Below are 20,306 nucleotides of genomic sequence, written 5' to 3' on the forward strand. Positions count from 1 at the left end.
CAGATATGTTAAGCAGTGTCATGTATGCATCTAATTATGTACATTAAAAAAACTTAAGAGTTTTTTTTGAGGAAAATGTTTTTACCTTCAACAACAATCAGGGCCTCTGTTTTCCGTCCATCTGCTTCAAATTTATATTTTCCAGCAAATTCCTCGGTGACTTTGTGAATTTTCAGTTTGTGGAAAGTTCCGTCTTTTGAAATGGTGATACCCTCAGATGATTTAATCTGAAAAAAACAAACGTATTACTGCAATACAACAAATATAAATAAAGTCTTATCTGAATCTCTGACTTGTATAAATAAATGATTATCATCAGTATCTTTTGGGCCACATTACTGCACTAACATCCAAACTTATATGCTAGATAATGATCACATTTGCACCCAGGACTTACCTCCTCTCCATCTTTGTACCACATTCCCTCACAGTCTTCACGGCTCACTTTACACTCCAACTCTGCTGCTTCTCCAATAATGGCTTTGCAGTCAGAAAGCCCAGCATGAAAGTGAACTCCTGGGTCTGAGGATTTATCAACCAGTAAATTAGTGAATGCACACGTCCTTCACCTGCACCTTACATCTGCATACAAGTTGTTGTTGTTGTTGTTGTTTTTTGTTGTTGTTCAGATGTTTCAAGTTTTTGTAATTGTGGATCTACAATTACAAGGAATTCATGCATTCATGTATGCATGAATGCATGGTCTACACACTTGTTATCCAAGTGTGTACACACTTACCTCACTTTTTAAACAATCGTCACAGTTTTCATCCTATGTCTGCATTTCTACCAATATGTATTTTAAAATTTACTTTCAAAATACATATTTTAAAATGCAGACTTGATGTCAGAAAATATATTTTGAAGAGACTGTGTAGTCCAGGTTTGTAGGGGCTGTAAGAAGAGTGCATTTTGCATGTATTTTAAAGTTGATGAAGAGGTCTTCTTGGTTATTGTGTAACTTGTTCTTCAACTTCAAAGTTTGCTTGGCACAGCTCGTAAAAATGTCGTCTCTGAGGTGTTCACTTGTCCGTTCATTTAGTTACTCTTGGTCCACGGACCAGTTCCTTGGTCAGTGGAAGAAATTATCATTTTGTGTAGTTGATGTCTCAGTCTTCACTGTGAAGAAACTGCTTTAAAGCATGGTGATCCTTCAAGGTCAGCTCAGATTGTCTTCATCTTCAAATGATGTAAGAGTGTGTTTACACACAAGTGTTACAGTTGTTGTGTCAAGAACAGGGTTCTGCAGTTGCTCATTGAAATAATTAACCTCAATGCACCGACTCATCCTGAATTAACATTTTAAAGGCAAGCAAGATTGTTAACACAGATGCACACAGAGCACAGATGCATTTAAACATTATTCACAAACTCACAAACAGAGACACACCACACACACACACACACACACACACACACACACACACACAATCTGCAAGCATAATACATAAGAGACAGAGTTGGACACAAATAGAGAGTAAATTGCCTGCTGATATTCAACCTGTAGGTCATAGGTTTAAATTATTTATATTTTCTCTGCAAAACAAGATTACAGGAGGTTTTGTTTCATTTCACTATTATGACAGCTGAAAAAATAATCATATAGTGTGCTAAAGACAAAAACCATTAGTGCAACAAATTTGATATGCATTTTCTTCAGGCACTCTCAAGGTTAGAATCCACTCTTGCTGAACTGTCTAATCATCCTAAGAGGCCATTTAACCAATTAGAAATCAGATGTAGCATTCTGCTCAGTGGTCACACACTTTATCCGTTAACCCTCAAACCACTGAAAAAGTCATTTGCTCATCAAATGACTTTGTTCAGTGACAGTGCTTCCCATGCAGCAGTTAATTCAGCACCGGTAATCTTACCACTAACTGTCTCCACGATCAATGGGCCTTGTCGTGCACGGCCTGAACGCTTGCCAGCTGCAGATGGCTCACCACTTTCTGCACCCTCACCATTTTCAGCAGATTCATCACTGCCTGCTGCTGGCCCCGTGCCATTATCACCTCTGGCACCACTTCTTTCTCTGTTTTTTGCTTTTCAGTTTTGGGGGATATCACCGTAATAACCATCAATCCAATCTTTCTCATTTGTTGTTGGATATGCCTTACGAATAACATCAATGAAAACAGTAACAATAACAATTTAAGCGTCAACACAGAGCATGGAAACAATATCAGAAGCAAAAGAAATAACAAAACATTAACTTCAGTGCAGAAGAGGAGGGTGGTGGAAAAGGTGATATCAAACTTGCTATTCAAAATCAGACCTATAATGGTGCCGTTGTGAAGTGACTCGATTAACTGAAGAGGTTCATTGATTGTTTTTCTTTTTGCAGTTTAGACTGTTTTGCTATCGTGTATCAGTTGTCATATGGATTAGTGTTATCATGGATACTTGTAAAGTTATAATAGTGACAAAGTGTTGATACTTTCAAATTTTTCATTTGATAGTATTCAACAAAATGGGGCAGAGCTCATATGATTAATTATGAAACAATTTAATATTTCTATTTCTCAAAAATACCAAACCTCAAAAACTGTAATGAACAGAAGCTTTTATATTTTCAAGTTGAATTAATCTGTTAAGTCACTTTTTCCATTTGTTCCCTCTAAACAACACACTTGTACATGAATTAAACAAGGTATTCAACAACATGAAGACAAACATGTCTACACACAGCAGACGTATTACACACAAAACACAAGTGCAGACAGATATCTACATTTATCTATGTAAAGGATTAATGGAGGAGAATGCAGAGTTTAGCATAGCATATACATGCTATACTAGTTTCTGTTTCTCACGAGTCACAAAAACAAACATAAAGATGTAGAAATGTAAAGTTGTATATTATTAATGTAGACTAACTTAATATAGCAGAAAATAAGTGAGATAATACTTAATGCTTTCAATTGCTTTTGGACAGAAAATCGTGTGAGCAATGAATACACTGTGATACGTCTAAACATAGGCTCTAGAGCTGCAAGGGTTTTCAAGAATGAATAAAAATAACTCTAAACCCATGCTACAATCTTACACATCCTGGTTAAAGTGAGTTTTGTCACTGTGGCTTGACAAAACGTTTCTGGAATATGTTCTGGGATTCACTCGGGCCACATGGAGCTTTTAGCTAATTGAGTGATTGGCAAAGTGGAGCAGTGTAGTGATTTGTAAAAATGTCAGCGGTTTAATTTAGTCAGTGTTAAATACATTTATTGTTAATGCAGCTGCATCTAAGTTAGGAAATGTTTAGAATTTCCTACAGTTGTGACGTCAAAGTCATTTTCATTCCCAAATGACTTTGTCTGTCAATAAATCGTCTACAACATGCAGCCTCTAACATCTCTTACCAACAACAGGTTCTTCAACCTCCACAAGTTTCTTTTTGGAACGTTTTCCTTTTTTCCCAGATTTTTCATCTTGTTGATTTGTGGTTTCCTCATCAATATTATCTCCTATTTGTAATGATAAATAGCAACTTTATACAGAATGTTACAAATTACCTTATTACAAATCTAATCATTTACTGTCATGGTATTAATGCTGACCTAAAGATGACTTGACTCTAATGTAGATGTGAACTATGGCATTCTTTCAGCTGCCTACTCTGAGCAAAATCTTTGTTAATTACTATTTTGAAATTTTCTTTTTTTAAATCTTTATAAAATATTATTCTTCTGCAGATTAGAGATTATTAAGTCTATTAATGAAAGATTAAGATACTTTTATAATGGATCTGTAAGTTCACAGAAAAGACAAACAACAGTAAATAACAGATATGATAAAAACCATCAAGAGAACTGTAAAATTTGGGCAAAAGAAAGAAGACTAATGACAAAACATGATTGATGGTAATTACAATATCATCGTAATAACCATTAATCCAGTGTTTCTTATTTGCTGTTGGATATGCCTCACAAATAACATTAATGAAAACAGTAATAATAACAACTGAGGCATCAACACAGAACATGGAAACAATATCAGCAGCAACAGAAATAACAAAACATTGAGTTAATACTGAAGAAGAGGGCGGTGGAAAAGGTGAGATCCAACTCACTATTCAAAATAGGTTCTATAATGGTGCCATTGTGAAGTGACTGTTTTTGCACTATAGATTATTTACTATTATGTGTCAATTGTTAAATGGATAGTTGGAAGTTTTTAGCTTGAATTCACCTGTTGTTAAGTCACTTTTTCCATTTGTGTTCCCTCTAAACAACACACTTGTACATGAATTAAACAAGGTATTCAACAACATGAAGACAAACATGTCAACACACAGCAGACGTATTACACACAAAACACAAGTGCAGACAGATATCTACATTTATCTATGTAAAGGATTAATGGAGGAGAATGCAGAGTTTAGCATAGCATATACATGCTATACTAGTTTCTGTTTCTCACGAGTCACAAAAACAAACATAAAGATGTAGAAATGTAAAGTTGTATTTTATTAATGTTGACTAAGTTAATATAGCAGAAAATAAGTGAGATAATACTTAAAGTCCAGGGCTTTCAATTGTTTTTGGACAGAAAATCGTGTGAGCAATGAATACACTGTGATACGTCTAAACATAGGCTCTAGAGCTGCAAGGGTTTTCAAGAATGAATAAAAATAACTCTAAACCCATGCTACAATCTTACACATCCTGGTTAAAGTGAGTTTTGTCACTGTGGCTTGACAAAACGTTTCTGGAATATGTTCTGGGATTCACTCGGGCCACATGGAGCTTTTAGCTAATTGAGTGATTGGCAAAGTGGAGCAGTGTAGTGATTTGTAAAAATGTCAGCGGTTTAATTTAGTCAGTGTTAAATACATTTATTGTTAATGCAGCTGCATCTAAGTTAGGAAATGTTTAGAATTTCCTACAGTTGTGACGTCAAAGTCATTTTCATTCCCAAATGACTTTGTCTGTCAATAAATCGTCTACAACATGCAGCCTCTAACATCTCTTACCAACAACAGGTTCTTCAACCTCCACAAGTTTCTTTTTGGAACGTTTTCCTTTTTTCCCAGATTTTTCATCTTGTTGATTTGTGGTTTCCTCATCAATATTATCTCCTATTAGTAATGATAAATAGCAACTTTATACAGAATGTTACAAATTACCTTATTACAAATCTAATCATTTACTGTCATGGTATTATGCTGACCTAAAGATGACTTGACTCTAATGAAGATGTGAACTCTTTACTGGCATACTTTCAGCTGCGCTGAGCAAAATCTTTGTTAATTACTATTTTGAAAATTTATTTTGAAAATCTTTATAAAATATTGTTCTTCTGCAGATTAGAGATATTATTAAATATATTAATGAAAGATTAAGATACTTTTATAATGGATCTGTAAGTTCACAGAAAAGGCAAACAACAGTAAATAACAGATATGATAAAAACCATCAAGAGAACTGTAAAATGTAGGCAAAAGAAAGAAGACTAATGTCAAAACATGATTGATGGTAATTACAATATCATCGTAATAACCATTAATCCAGTGTTTCTTATTTGCTGTTGGATATGCCTCACAAATAACATTAATGAAAACAGTAATAATAACAATTAAGGCATCAACACAGAACATGGAAACAATATCAGCAGCAACAGAAATAACAAAACATTGAGTTAATACCGAAGAAGAGGGCGGTGGAAAAGGTGAGATCCAACTCACTATTCAAAATAGGTTCTGTAATGGTGCCATTGTGAAGTGACTGTTTTTGCACTATAGATTATTTACTATTATGTGTCAATTGTTAAATGGATAGTTGGAAGTTTTTAGCTTGAATTCATCTGTTGTTAAGTCACTTTTTCCATTTGTGTTCCCTCTAAACAACACACTTGTACATGAATTAAACAAGGTATTCAACAACATGAAGACAAACATGTCAACACACAGCAGACGTATTACACACAAAACACAAGTGCAGACAGATATCTACATTTATCTATGTAAAGGATTAATGGAGGAGAATGCAGAGTTTAGTATAGCATATATATGCTATACTAGTTTCTGTTTCTCACGAGTCACAAAAACAAACATAAAGATGAAGGAATGTAAAGTTGTATTTTATTAATGTTGACTAAGTTAATATAGCAGAAAATAAGTGAGATAATACTTAAAGCCCAGGGGTTTTAATTGCTTTTGGACTGAAAACCATGTGAGCAATGAACACACTGGGACAAATGAGAACTGGACTGAACTGTACAGAAATTAATAGTATTAACTCTAAACCAGTGCTATAATCCTATGCATTCTGGATAAGGCAACTATGGTCACTGAGGCTTGACAAGACCTTTATAAACTGTGTTTTGAAATTCACCTGGGCCACATGGAGCTTTTAGCTAGTTAAGTGATTGGCAAAGTAGAGCAGTGTAGCTATTTGTAAGGCGTCAGTGGCTTAATTTAGTCAGCATTATCTACTTTTATTGTTAATGCAGCTGCATCTATAGTGGCAAGAAAAGTATCTGATCTTTTGGAATGATCCGGTTTTCTCTACTGATCGGACATAAAATATGATCTGACCTTCATCTAAGTCACAGATGTAGGCAAACACAGTGTTCCCGAGCTAATATCACAGAAAAAATCTTTTGTGTCTTTATTCAACACAGCCATTGAACATTCACAGTGCTGGTGGAAAAGGTAAGTAAACCCTTAGATTTAATAACTCGTCAAACCTCCTTTAGCACCAATAACCTCAACCAAGCTCTTCCAGTAGCTGCTGATCAAACCTGCACAATGTTCAGGAGGAATTTAAAACCATTCTTCCTACAGAGCTGCTTCAGCTCAGCTATATTCTTAGGATGTCTGGTGTTTAATGGCTCTGTTGAGGTCCTTCCACTGCATCTCTACTGGGTTAAGGTCTGGACTCTGATTGGGCCCTTCCAACAGGTGGATTTTCTTTGCTGAATCATTCTGTTGTAGATCTGCTTTGATGTTTTAGGTCATTGTTCTGCTGCATCAATCAGCTCCTACTGAACTTCAGCAGGTCGAAAGCCACGCTGACATTAAATTCCTTGATTAACTTGGCTGTTACTCTGAGGATCTTTGTTATGTAACTGATCATTCTGCTTGTGCTTTTGGCGACATCTTAGCTGGACACCCAGCTCTAGGGAGCATAGCCACAGGCCTAAATCATTTCCATGTACAGACAGTTTGTCTGACTGCAGACTGATACATCTGTAACCCCTTCAGCTTTATGCAAATCAGCAATTCTTGATTGTAAGTCTTCTAATATCATCTTTTTGCGAGATTTGGTTCACATCAGCAAACTCAAAATGTTTTCAATACATGGACAAGAACAGCACCATGATTTATGTGTTACTGTATTAGTTAAAATAGATTGTGTTTGTTAATACATGTAACTTGTATGAAGATCTGACCATATTTTATTTAGACATAAATGGAGGTAATTCCAAAATTCTTGCCACTGTGAGTTAGGAAATGTTTAGAATTTCCTACAGTTGTGACGTCGAAGTCATTTTCATTCCTAAATTACTTTAATAGGCAATAAATCGTCTACAACATGCAGCCTCTAACATCTCTTACCAACAACAGGTTCTTCACCCTCCACAAGTTTCTTTTTGGAACGTTTTCCTTTTTTCCCAGATTTCCCACCTTGTTGATTTGTGGTTTCCTCATCAATATTATCTCCTATTAGTAATGATAAATAGCAACTTTATACAGAATGTCACCAATGACGTTATTACAAATCTAATCATTTACTGTCATGGTATTAATGCTGACCTAAAGAGGACTTGACTCTTATGTAGATGTGAACTCTTTACTGGCATACTTTCAGCTGCGCTGAGCAAAATTGTCATCAGTTTCCTTTTTCTTTCCCTATTTCTTTTCAAAATTGATCAAATATTGTTCCAATGTTGATTCGAGGATATTATTAAAGATATTAGTGAAAGATTAAGATATTTTTTTGATAAATCTGAAAGTTCACAGAAAAGACAAACAACAGTGAATAACAGATATGATAAAAACCATCAAGAGAACTGTAAAATGCAGACAAAAGAAATAAAGAGGAGATTAATGTGAAAACACAGGAAGACATCATCAACAGCAACAAACAAATACCCAACCGTCCACTGCTCCTTATAATCTTGGTAATATTAAGTCAAGATACATTTCTGTATAAACATGTTTATATTGGGTTGCGTTCTGTAATCATTTAGGAGAATAAGAGGCTAATTTCATACATCACATTGTGAATGAATTTCTTACCTATCACTGTATCTGGAACGAGTGAACCATCTCTCACACGTTTTCTGCGCTTTCCTCCTCCTCCACCTCCAGCTCCTCCCTCTCCTTCCTCTCCTCCTTCTTCTCCTTCTCCTCCTTCTCCTCCCTCTCCTTCAAATTCTTCATCAGAATCTTCAAAAGAGTCATAGTCCTCTTCATCCTCAAAGTCTTCTCCCAAACCTCCAGCTCCTCCTCCAGCCCCAACTCCAGCTCCTGCTCCTCCTGCAGCCCCACCAACTCCTCCTCCAGCTCCTCCTGCAGCCCCACCAACTCCTCCTCCAGCTCCTCCTGCAGCCCCACCAACTCCTCCTGCAGCCCCACCAACTCCTGCTGCAGCCCCACCAACTCCTCCTGCAGCCCCACCAACTCCCCCTGCAGCCCCACCAACTCCTGCTGCAGCCCCACCAACTCCTCCTCCAGTTCCTCCTGCAGCCCCACCAACTCCTGCTGCAGCCCCACCAACTCCTCCTCCAGTTCCTCCTGCAGCCCCACCAACTCCTGCTGCAGCCCCACCAACTCCTGCTCCAGCTCCTCCTGCAGCCCCACCAACTCCTGCTGCAGCCCCACCAACTCCTCCTCCAGCTCCTCCTGCAGAGCCACCAACTCCTGCTGCAGCCCCACCAACTCCTCCAGCTCCAAGTCCTCCTCCAACCCCACCTTTAGCTCCTACTCCACTTCCACCTGCTCCTCCACCCGCACCACCACCAGCACCAGCGCCAATGCCTTCACCTGCACCAGTTCCATCACCCCCAGCACCTCCAGCACCAGCAGCGCCTCCAGCGCCACCAACACCACCAGCGACTCCAGCACCACCAGCGTCTCCAGTACCATCTGCAGAGCCTGCACCACCAGCAGCACCTTTCTTGCTCTTCCTCATAGCTCTATCCTTTCCAGCTGCTGCCCTCTTTGACCTTGCAGCAGCTTTAGCCGCAGCCTTAGCTGCAGCTTTGGCCTCAGCCGCTTCCTTCCTAGCTGCTGCTGACTCTGCTTCCGCTGCTGCTTCTGCTGCTTCTCTCTCCTCTTGAGACTTCTTGGCCTTTTCCATTTTTTCTTCCATTTCTTTCTGATATCTTTCCTGCTGTTCCTTAGCGATTTTCATCAGGTCCTCTTCATTGCCGCCTCCAGCCATAGTAGTTTTGCGAGCTACCTTCTTGCCCTTGTTGGCAGGATCTCTGTCAGCTATTAAAGATAATATGTCGAATGAATTTTCATTTTTAGCTAAATGTTAAATTCAGAATTGAACAATTATTTTGTGTCAGGAAAAGTGTCTGCAAAATATTCCATATTTATGCATGCAGCTGGAATTTATACTGTATAATGAGAATCCCAAAAGATAAAAAAAGGAGGAAGACAATTATTTTCTTACCTTCAACTACAAGCCAGGCATTGCAGGATTTGATTCCTGCCACAGCAGCATAGATACCAGCATCCAAAGGCAAACAGTCCCGAACAATCAGCTTGTGAATAAGCTTATCTTCAGAAACAGTGATTTCATGTTTCTCACTATTTGTCAGTTGCGTGTTTTTGCCGAACCATTTGATCTCATTCATGGGTGCAGTCAGGACACATTGAAAGAGGGCGTCCTCTCGTTCTTCTGCCTTAACCTCATGTATTTTGACAGCAAAGTCAACTTCAGGTACTGCATGATTTGAAAAAGGCACAAAAAAAGCAGATATAGACTATTTAATGTCTTTCATCCGTCCCATTCATTTTCTGAACTGCCTGTTCTGTTCAGGTTCACATTCAATTTGAGTTATCAGTAGATCTAATATCAAAAGAAAAAAAAAAAAAATCTTTTGAGTGAAATACAATATGGCAGTAATAACTGGAAAGTAACTGAATTAACTTAAACCTAATTTAATCTGAATCACTTGATTGATGACTTACCTTTAAAATCTGTGGAAAATACATTGACACCCTCAACATCCACTGAGTAGAGTCCAGCATCCTCTGTGCCCAGTTTTTTAATCGTGAAGATGTATTTCTTGCCAACTTGTTTCAAATTATGCCTCAACCCCTCGCCTTCTTCTTTAGAGAATGCAACCATGACACCATCCTGCAGAATTTAGGGACATGCTTTCATCTTGATAACAGTTCATTAAGAAAAAAAAAACAAAACAGCAAAGACAAGAAGTAAGTAGTTAATCTCTCACCTTGTACAGGAAGATTTTGCTGTTAGGATCCTTGAGGTCCATGTCCAACTCAATTGTTGCGTAGTCCTCAGAACTGACCTCAATGGGTTTCAGTTTAGTGATGTGAGACACGAACTACAGTAAAAATAAACATAAACATAAAAACTCAAAAATATAAAAAAGAGTCTTCCTGTACAGTTAAAGCACTTACAAAATAGGCTACTAAAACAGCACAGAGTGGCAAAAAGAGATGTTAAAACTGTTTTCTTGGAGATGCTCATAATAGAACGAAAGAGCAATTGGTAGCCCACATACCTCTGCAATCTCCGCCTCTCTCTCTTTCTTCATTTCAGTGAGTCTCTTCAGCATGCCTCGGAAGTCTGTGATACCGTACTCGGCACAGATCCGCTCGTAGTCTTTCTTGTCTGCACTAAGCAGAATTTCCCAGACCTTCTCCTCTGCGTCCATTACCTTGTGTTCACGTGTTCCATCAGGATTTCTGCAGAGTAAAGGATTTTACTAATTTCAGTAACATCTATGGGGAACAACTGCTCTCATACTGTCATAAAAGAAAAATGACAGCATCAGGAGCAATGGAGAAATTACTTTCCAAAAAAAATACTATAACCATTTATTTTAACAAGCAAGCAGGAGAGTTTGACTCACCGTTTTTTAAGCTTTTTTCTGAGATCTGTGAAATCTGAGGAACCATAAAAAACAGTCCATCATTGAATGACATGATGAATCATCAGTGACAATTTAATCCTTAATTCATAGTTTATGGGACTTTTGCTTGTGTTAGGCTTTGTCCAATTTCCACTTTCTTTTTTTTAAACTACACTTTACTTTTGAGCTTAACAGATCTGGTCATATTATGTACTCATGTTATGGTGAAAGGACAATTTAGCAGTTCTTTTTAGCGCTAAATTGTCATCTAAGGTCACTTTCATGCCTGTGTGGTTCAATTGGTCCAGACTACAGGAAGAAAAAAAGGGTGTATTGTTGCCCACAGTGTGTTGGTCTGTGGGTACTTTTGGATTTCCACAGCCCGTCTGTGAAACTTAGCCCAAAGGCCATTCATTACTCCTGAGCAGACTGTGAATTATACAAGAACAATTGGGGGGGTCGACTTTTTCTTTGGAGGGCAGGGCTGAGGGGGTTTCAAGGATGTAATTTAGTTAATTCAATGTAATTTTAAATTATGTTCATCAAAAATATAAAATTAGATCACTTTACATAATTGAGGCACAATTACATTCATTATTTTTGTAAAGGCACACTAACCCTAAAAACCTCTTATTGAATCACGAGATTGATGAGAATCATCTGCTCTGTCTGTCTGTCTGTCTGTGCACCGTCGTGTACCTAGTCATGATCTAGTGAGTAATTACAGCAACAGCACAGTGTGTGTGAAACAGTCTCATAATAAACTGCAGTGCTTATGTTCATTTAATGAAGGAGTGTTTCACTCAGTGCAATGGTTTGTGTGTTTTTGATTCGATTTGATTTGTTTTTAATAGTTTTTGGAAACAATCAAGCTTTGGATACACAGACAATACTTGTTAGGATCAGTTCATGTGTTGGTTTTCATGGGATTTGTAGACAATAAGAAAAATATAGAATATTGACAGACTTATCTTTTAATAAAGGTGTAATAGAGAAGAGTGTCTAATCCTGTCTAATTGACAACTCACTGATTCTCTGTAGGCCCAAGTGGTAACAGCAGTGTTGGGCAGTAACATAGCTACAAGTAACAATGTTAATGCCACTTCAGCTCCATTTCTCAGTAGTGTGGTGGCAATGTCACTGTTTTTCTGAATCAAATAGCTTTTCAGTAGCGAAGCTCTTCTGATGACCAGGTAGCATGGTAGTAGCATCCACACAATTTCCAAGAGCATTTCTGTGAATCAGCAGATCTTTCTGCGGTGGGTCTGAAATAAAGCTAAGGATCACTATGTGACACTACCGCAGTACATGGACGTATATGCGTAACTATAGGAGCTCTTCCATATGATGGTGACATCATGTAAACATCCTTGGGCTGATGACCATGACAGTGGAGTAGCTTCTGATGTAGCAAGACTCTTTTGCCATGTTGGTGTAACTCAGCTTGTTCCATTTTTCTGGGGGGCGCTAGCATAGTCAAGCTTAATTTAATGTAGAATAACTCTAAGCTTAGCTAACTGAGCTACAGTGCCCAGACGCATGTACTGATGGATCAAACATTACATTGGGCTGTCTCCTTAACTTTGTTCAGACCTGAGAAGGCTGGAATAAGTGACATTTTGTTGTCTGAATGTCTGAATTTTCAGTCAGTTTCTAAGAGAGTCATTAATGTGTCAAGTCTCAGCACACACTGCGCTGATGCGACAGATGCACTGATGTGACAGGCAGATTTTATCCAATAAATCCAATTAATGAATAAAATGTCATGTCACTATGAAAATATATTGGCTCGGTTGTAGTATCATTCCAAGTATTGATATATTAGATGAAAACCATCAACTTTTATTTATCTTTGAGGACAGCTGGTTGCACAGTTCCTTCAAGTGTTATTTGTAAAAATGTTTTGATTGTGTTGCTAGTTTGTCTGCTATTGGGTTTTCTTTGTGTCTGAGAGAAGCAGAGATGGTGCATACTAGCTCCCTTATGTGATAAATTTGGCCTTGATATGGTGACCTAACAGCCAAAAACATATGTATATGTAAGGTTTTTACTCCACTTAAGGTAAAACTTTAAAAGTATTTGAACCCTCACCTTCTGCTTGTGTCTTCTGAAATTCCTTGGTCTTAGAGAATCCAACTGTAAACAAACAATAACCTTAATTTTCAATACCTGTTTGTCCACAATTCCAGCATGCCATATTCTCAAGAGGGTATATAATGCAAATATTATCTAACTATGATCTTATTCTGACAATAATAAGGCTCCTACCTGCAATAACATTCAAGACAACGGTGCAAACAGCCCTTCCATATTCATTTGTTGCAAAACACTTGTAGGTGTCAGCATCCTCTGGGGTAATCTTAGGAAACTATTAAAATACAAACACCGAGTTATTGGCATAATGTCTGTTATCTGTGAAAGCAGGATGTATTGCAAATCATATACATTTATACCTCATACTTTAAGTGCAACATGGAAAGCCTACCTCAAGGGTATGTTCGTGAGATGCCTCATCATACTTTTGCTGGCACACATCAGGGTGGAAAACTATTTCTCCGTTTGCTCTGCTCCATGTCACAACTGGTGTGGGAGTGCCCACTACTATGGCTTTAAAGAATCCAAATTTACCTGGAACAGGACAACAAGAAGATTTCCTTATTAATGACAAATTACTCATTGCTGTATTTGTAGTAAACATGGCATGGTGTTGCATACATGATACATGGCAGAATTTCATACCTTACCCACATGCAAATAATCAAATCAAATGTTTTTTTTTAACATTCGGGATGACCAGAGATGCTGTTCAGCAGTTTCTGGGAATATGCTTTACTTTGGAATTGCATTTTTTTAAATACATCTTTGGGAATATTTTTATAGAAAATAGTTTAAAGATGACAGTAATGAGGGAAGAGGGAGACAGGGAATTAAATGACATAAAGTAACTGGCCATGCCTCTGCACCAATTAAGGAGTGTGAGACCATGACATGACTGATGCTAATTATGCAATCCAAATAAGGAGTTGATAAATGTGCTGTACATTTCATTTATTTCTTGGCTAGCTTTTGTCCAAAATGACATATTTTATCCCCCGCTGGCACAGGCATCGGGAGCAGTTAGTAATTCAACCTTACAATTAATGGCCTACACGTTGCACCACCTAAAGCTGTATGCAACACATTTCATATATATGAAAAATAATTTTCACTTAGATTTTTTCATGTCAGAGCCTGAGAATTGAGGAACATTTAATTCCCCAGATATGTTGGTTTTCTATGAAGGCTCCATGTTGCTTGTTGCCAACTCTGATTTTAGGTCAAACCGTTTGACCTAAAGGATCCGTGTTTGTGGTGGGAGAGTAAAAACTCATCTTTTTTTATTGAAGATGGACTGCACTGTCTCTCTCAGACAAATAAAGACGTACCCTCTTGAATAGTCAAAGCAATGGGTTTGCGGGTGAAATCGGGAGTCGACATTCCCTCTGGAAGTTCCTCCATAAACTGCGTTATCATGACACCGGGCACTTTGGACCTCTTCTTGATGCCTAGTCAAATAAAAAAAACATTACAAATGGGAGAAACATAATGTATGTAAGATTCATGGTAAGAAACATGATGTTAAGTGAGCAAATATAAGGGCATGACTTGGAAAATACTAACATTCATTTATACAGTGTACTCATAAATAGGAAAGCAGTAATGACTTATTTTGAGGAGCCATCCTCAAATCAGTGAACTGAATAAGTACAATATATTTGAAGAAAAATAACTTTTAAGAAAGGCTTACCAAAACTGTATTCAGATTTAGTTCAAACGTGGATGATAAATATGAATCTAAAATCAGGACAAGTTACCCAGTAAACATTTGTCAGTGTAAACTTCACACATAGTCACATTCAAACATAAGTGTCAAGTATTCAGTCTGAAGAAAGCCACATGTTTGGGAATAAAAATGCCACAATAATGGATTCAACTTTTATAGACTTCTATGGCTAAGAGATGACAAAATAACTACCTAAAGTTGAACTCAGTCCAGTAGTTGGTGTGATCATTTGTATGAGCTTATTCCTTTTTATTCATTTTTTTCCCTACATATTTTAGAAGTATCAAGCATTTTCTGTATAAATTGAGTGACATGTAAAGAGGGATAACAGAAGCAAGTTCAAATGTTATGAACCAAATTAGCATGACTCTCGCTGTCACCTCAAATCTGACCCTACCAGAGGGTTATTGTGCTTGCTCTTGTATTTTGCAGATATGCTATTGTTCTTTCTGCGAAAACAATGCAAAACTAGTGAGTTTACATTCCCACCTACGCTGCATCTCCTGTGCTTTGGCTTTGCTTTCACACTACATCCTCACAACAAAGTTAACATGGAGTTCTCCCACTGGATTAAGATTGCTCATAATGAGCAACAGCATAAGAACAACAGTAGGGTCAGAAGTCTAAGAGCTTCCCATAGGGACTGTGGCTCTGTAATTTATGCATTAAAACAATATTCCAGTTGTGTAAAACCTTGTTTTTTTTTTTTTTTAAGCAACTGTGTAAAAAAAGATTTGGCCAAATTTTATTATATAATTTGGACTCCCCTACCTCCTGGGCCTGTTGATATTAGTAGTGAGTATTTAATCTTGATATAAACATGCACACCAAGTGACTGTTTTTATATAAGTAGCAGTCCTAATAACCTAATAGTCAGTGTGATAATAAATTCAGTACTCCTGCTATAAACATAAATGTTTATGGCATCTATGTGAGTGGAAAGCTTTGAGTTAATCAGAATATGGGACAATTCATAGTCACTGCTAAATTCACTGTGGTGTGGTAATTCTTATATCAAATTGCTGGTTCATATTATGTGTCCACAAAGCACAAGTATATGGTTTACTCTACATTAAATTTTTTCCCCAGTTTTTTCTAAATTCTCTATTCACCCCATATGCAAAATTGAAGTGTTCATGTAAGTAATGCTGATGTTTGAGTTTATAACAGTCGAATGAGGCTGAGTAAATACATTTAATAAATGTTTTCAGTTCTTTGCCACTACAGTGGTTTTAGGAGTTGTTCTATGAGCCATGTGGACATACAGATGTCTCTAGAGTTAGCTGGCTTGGGTTTGCATAGATAGTGATAGAAATTCAGTTTGATGAAGTTTTGACATTTAGACATTTGGATATTTCACTGAACTTCACATTTACTTCCATTATATTATGGTTCAAATAAGGCAACTTGCTTGTAATAAACTATATTCTAAGAAGTCTATCATACGTATGCATGATCCTGAAAGGTGACCTCTGGAATTAGTTAAACCTCTTATGCTCCTGTTTTACATATCACTCTTACTTAGCACAGTTCAGTCTCATTTTGTGAGCACTTGAAACAGGAAAAATTGTCAAGGAGTTTTGTGTGTAGCGGGTGGAGATGTAGAGCTTTTGGAGTCCCACCCTGCACCACCCTCTGCTGTTGCTAGGTCAACAGGGTACAAATGATATGGGTCCAGCTTGGCTCCCAGAGTTGAGGTATTTAAAATGTGTGTCTTTGGAATAAGGCATTGAAGTCTTTTTCAGAAGTCTTATATGAAGACCAACATGAACTAACCCACAACAGTCTTGAGGGGGACATCACCGACTGCTGATCACAGGGTTTCAGCTGGTCCAGGGATCCCTGGTCTTTAATTATTTTCACTTGGCACGAAAGACCTGTAACAGGCAGAATATGAACTATAAAATATAGAGTTTATGAAATGAGTAGGGTGGCCCGGCATTCTGCAGTCCGAAGCACACTGGAGGTAAATTGCTTGCGGTAGGTGCCTTTGAACAGTACATTGTGTATGTTGCAGGGCACTGATACCAACACATGGATTCTGCTGCTGTCAGCAAGCTCAATGTTCACGCTGGAGAATTGTGAGGATAACACGGACATCATTAAAAGCAATATGTTTGCATGGAGGTATTGATCAGCCTATTAATAAAGAACAGCAATTAATACTGCATTTTTAAGCCAGGCATTGATTTCATGGGTCAGTCAGCAGGAGGAGGATTTTTTTTAAATAAGTATAATTGGGATGAACTCATCACAAAAAGATCCTGTGATTCCTGAGGAGAATTAACATGACTTATGTGCTTGATAGATGCTGTGTACAGACATCTTGTTTTTGAAGAGATCTTGACAGGCATCAGATTGATAAGCATGTACACGGGCTGCTATCACTAAAAGGCTGAATGTTTTTTTTAATTCAGTCTTTGTTTGAAATGCCTGTGGCTGAACACAGTGCTCCTATCATATTTCTGGAAGAGGTGCACAGGAGGACTGTTCATTCTACAAAATAGTTGTGGAAAATAACTTTTAAAGTCCCTGCTTTATTTTGACTTTGCTTTTCCTTCATGGTTAATCGACTCCTTTTGATGCAGCTGGGTGTCATAAAGATGAATTGTCGTCATTGAGTAGATGTTCCTTAAAAAGCAGTGATTAAATTTGTGCAGTTCATCAGAAATGAAAGCAGTGCATAGAGCTTTTTTTTTTTTTTTAAAGGTGTTCTCCAATTCTTTTTCTCTTTGCTTTTTCAAATTATTCTGTAAAGTATTTATTATAATATGTATTCAGCATTTAATGTAGCTCTAAAATGCATCACTGAAATGAACCTGATGTATTTTGTATCCTTATGTCATACATTGGTGTCCACTAAGCTACACAGAACAGAAGAACAAGCAACCTTTGAAACAGAATATTAAGTAACATCCTGCACTTGAGTGCTGTGCTTTCCTCTATTATTTCTCTGTCCTTTCATCTCTTTCATTTCTTTTTGCTTTTTAACTTTGTGTTTTTCTCATTCCATGTCTTTTATGTCTTATAATGCACTTTGAAATGCCTTCGTGGATGAAAAGTGCTTCACAAATACATTTGGTTTGCTAAATAAATATATGAATGAATGATTAAAAGTACACTCAGAAAGCTTTTCAAAACCTGCTGACACCGTTGTTACTGGGTAATGTTGTGTGTATTCTCATCACTGCAGCTTCAGCCAGTTGCCATCGTCGGCTGTTTAGACTCTGGCATAACTTTGCAGTTTTTGTGGCGCTCAGTTGTCCTAGTTTGTAGCTGGAGAGCGCACACAGTAAGTAATAACAAACTCATTTCATTTGTTTATGAAATTAGATTTTTGTCACTGGTCTAAATTGACCTGTACAACATTAGTGACAGTATTTTAATGCTTGAGATTTTATCTGCAAAGATGCCACCAGTTTTCTTTCTGTAAATGTTAACGAATGACCGGTTGGCTTAAACGTCTCATTTCCTTCATTGTTGTGTTTAAAGGGAACGACAAGTTTCATCTGTGATTATATTAAGCAAGTCTGATACCTCAGAGCATTGCACACTTGTGTTACCTCAATTCCCTCAGAATATTTGTCACAGCAATACAAGAAATCAAAAGCTATCGAGAGCTGTGTGAGGCTTAAGGGCTTCCAGGGGTCATGGGTGTCATTCCAGCTGATTAACTCCAGACCTCAATGTTAAGTATTAACTTGGCAGCACATGGGTCTCTGGGACCTGCTTTGAACTGCTAGGATCATAGAAATTGCAATTTTGTATCTATGGCAGTCGTGGTTCTCCCAGTGAAGCCAAGGAGAGCAGAGGAAATACTGAAAATATCAAAGGGAAACTTAAAGAGGTGACTCAGTTCGCCTTGGTGTTCATGGTATAAAACCTCAAAAATGATCTGCTCATAATCTTTTTTACTGATGCCAAAGTCGTGCTGTTTGTGGTTCATCAGTATTGAATTGATTTTACAAGTTAATTATGTTTAAGCTTGAAGATTTCTGCAATTTTGAAGGGGGCGCTGGGGTGGCCAGTCAAATGAGTCTGATTTCTGTGAGGTCATGCCACCCCCTCTGAGATGTTCCTGTAGGGCAGCTCCACTAATTAAGACTGAACTGTGCCAACATACTGTACAGGACTAACCAACACGTGGACATGAGTTTAAAAAGTGGCATTTTTGTTTGACATCGCGAGATACAGTAGACACATGGCAATCAACCGCAGTGCCCTCTAGCATCAGTCTGCAGCCAGTAATCATGTGGAGGTTGTTGAAAATGTCACAATGAAATGCATCTGTTGTGACACTGAAAGCTGAATCATCCACTTTGGATGACACCTTTCAAGGAGTGATGAAGGTCACATCACACATGCAACTCACCCAACATGGAGTCATGCACTTGCAGAAGGTGAATTGTTTGTGTAATTTGAATTTTTTTTTTTTTTTTTTGCTCGCATACCTTTGTCGTCTGGGTGAACTCCCTCAGAGCCGTCGACTTAACACGCAACGTGACAGCAGGAGAGGGAACAGGACAGGTAAATATTAATCCTGACAAAAGCACCATGGCAGGTTGGAACTTCGACAGGATTACGGACACATAATAAACATAAAACACCACAAAATACATCATATAACCCAGGAAAGGGAAGCACAAACACACAGACACAACTTGAGCAGAACAGAATCTTCAGAGACACATCACATCACAAAACATGTTAGTCATAGACAAAATATAATACAGCATGTTAGCAGTATGGTTACAGCAGCATCTAAACAGTTGTGCTGTGTAACTGCTGATAAGCCTCAAGCTGACTCAGCCAGTTCCTCATGAATGACATCTCAGGATGATTCCTGCGCAGTGCTTGAGAGAAATTATGTGCAGATACTTTGGGAAAAAGCAATTTGTAGGAAAATAATTTCAAATAAGCTTCCATTTTGTCTTCTATCAGACAAAGGCAGCATTTCATTTTCAATTTCCTCTTCAGTTATGACAGCTGCTTGTAACCGTTGCATGAGGATTTTTGCCGTTCATCTTGTTACCATCATTTACATGTCATTATTGTTCTTCAGGCAGACTTGGAAGATTCGTTGTCTTGACGTGTTTTTGTCATCAAGAGATTTTTTTCACAACTTGCTCTCGTTCAGAGATTGTATCTTCTGGCATCTGTGATGCCTGTGGTCATTTATTTGACCGACATCTTCATAATCACGTCCTTAGGAAGCAGAAAAGGATGAATGATGTGGCCAGTGCTACATTCAAACTTGTTGCTGCTTGTTCAGTTTTTTTCTTTTCTTTTTTTTTCAGACAAAACAGCTTCTGCGTCCTTGTTGACAAATAAAAAATAAAAAAAAGAAGAAAATGTCATTGTTGTTGTGTTTTCTTGACGTCATGGACGACATTATTCTGCGCTGTAATTTCGAAAATCATAA

At 37.7% G+C, this 20,306-nt stretch overlaps 1 protein-coding gene and 1 long non-coding RNA gene across 9 annotated transcripts in view; one reads left to right on the top strand and one right to left on the bottom strand.

The window, feature by feature from the left end:
* Positions 1-20,306, top strand: part of LOC139631136 (uncharacterized) — a 145,993-nt gene that overhangs the window by 61,016 nt on the left and 64,671 nt on the right. The window contains exon 3 of one of the 4 annotated variants that reach the window (XR_011693301.1): positions 19,363-19,416. The exons of the other annotated variants lie outside the window; for them this stretch is intronic. This is a non-coding gene — a long non-coding RNA (uncharacterized lncRNA). Of the gene's footprint in view, positions 1-19,362; positions 19,417-20,306 lie in introns of those variants that run through there. 4 annotated transcript variants of the gene reach the window in all.
* Positions 1-20,306, bottom strand: part of igfn1.1 (immunoglobulin like and fibronectin type III domain containing 1, tandem duplicate 1) — a 30,008-nt gene that overhangs the window by 5,068 nt on the left and 4,634 nt on the right. Inside the window, exons 3-18 of one of the 5 annotated variants that reach the window (XM_071495104.1) lie at positions 14,487-14,606; positions 13,547-13,689; positions 13,330-13,429; positions 13,153-13,197; positions 11,062-11,095; positions 10,711-10,894; positions 10,417-10,530; positions 10,151-10,319; positions 9,630-9,902; positions 8,648-9,442; positions 8,246-8,551; positions 7,562-7,666; positions 4,976-5,080; positions 3,363-3,467; positions 398-522; positions 86-227 (exon numbers count right to left, since the gene is read on the bottom strand). In XM_071495104.1, coding sequence (XP_071351205.1) covers positions 86-227; positions 398-522; positions 3,363-3,467; positions 4,976-5,080; positions 7,562-7,666; positions 8,246-8,551; positions 8,648-9,442; positions 9,630-9,902; positions 10,151-10,319; positions 10,417-10,530; positions 10,711-10,894; positions 11,062-11,095; positions 13,153-13,197; positions 13,330-13,429; positions 13,547-13,689; positions 14,487-14,606 — 2,865 coding nt within the window. Of the gene's footprint in view, positions 1-85; positions 228-397; positions 523-3,362; positions 3,468-4,975; positions 5,081-7,561; positions 7,667-8,245; positions 9,443-9,629; positions 9,903-10,150; positions 10,320-10,416; positions 10,531-10,710; positions 10,895-11,061; positions 11,096-13,152; positions 13,198-13,329; positions 13,430-13,546; positions 13,690-14,486; positions 14,607-20,306 lie in introns of all 5 variants that reach the window. The other 4 variants (XM_071495103.1, XM_071495102.1, XM_071495105.1 and 1 more) reach the window with 4 other exon arrangements.

This window comes from Trachinotus anak, unplaced genomic scaffold (genome assembly GCF_046630095.1).
Source record: "Trachinotus anak isolate AG129_WGS33_773 ecotype Australia unplaced genomic scaffold, CSIRO_AGI_Tana_v1 ptg000013l, whole genome shotgun sequence".
NCBI classification, from domain to species: Eukaryota; Metazoa; Chordata; class Actinopteri; order Carangiformes; family Carangidae; genus Trachinotus; species Trachinotus anak.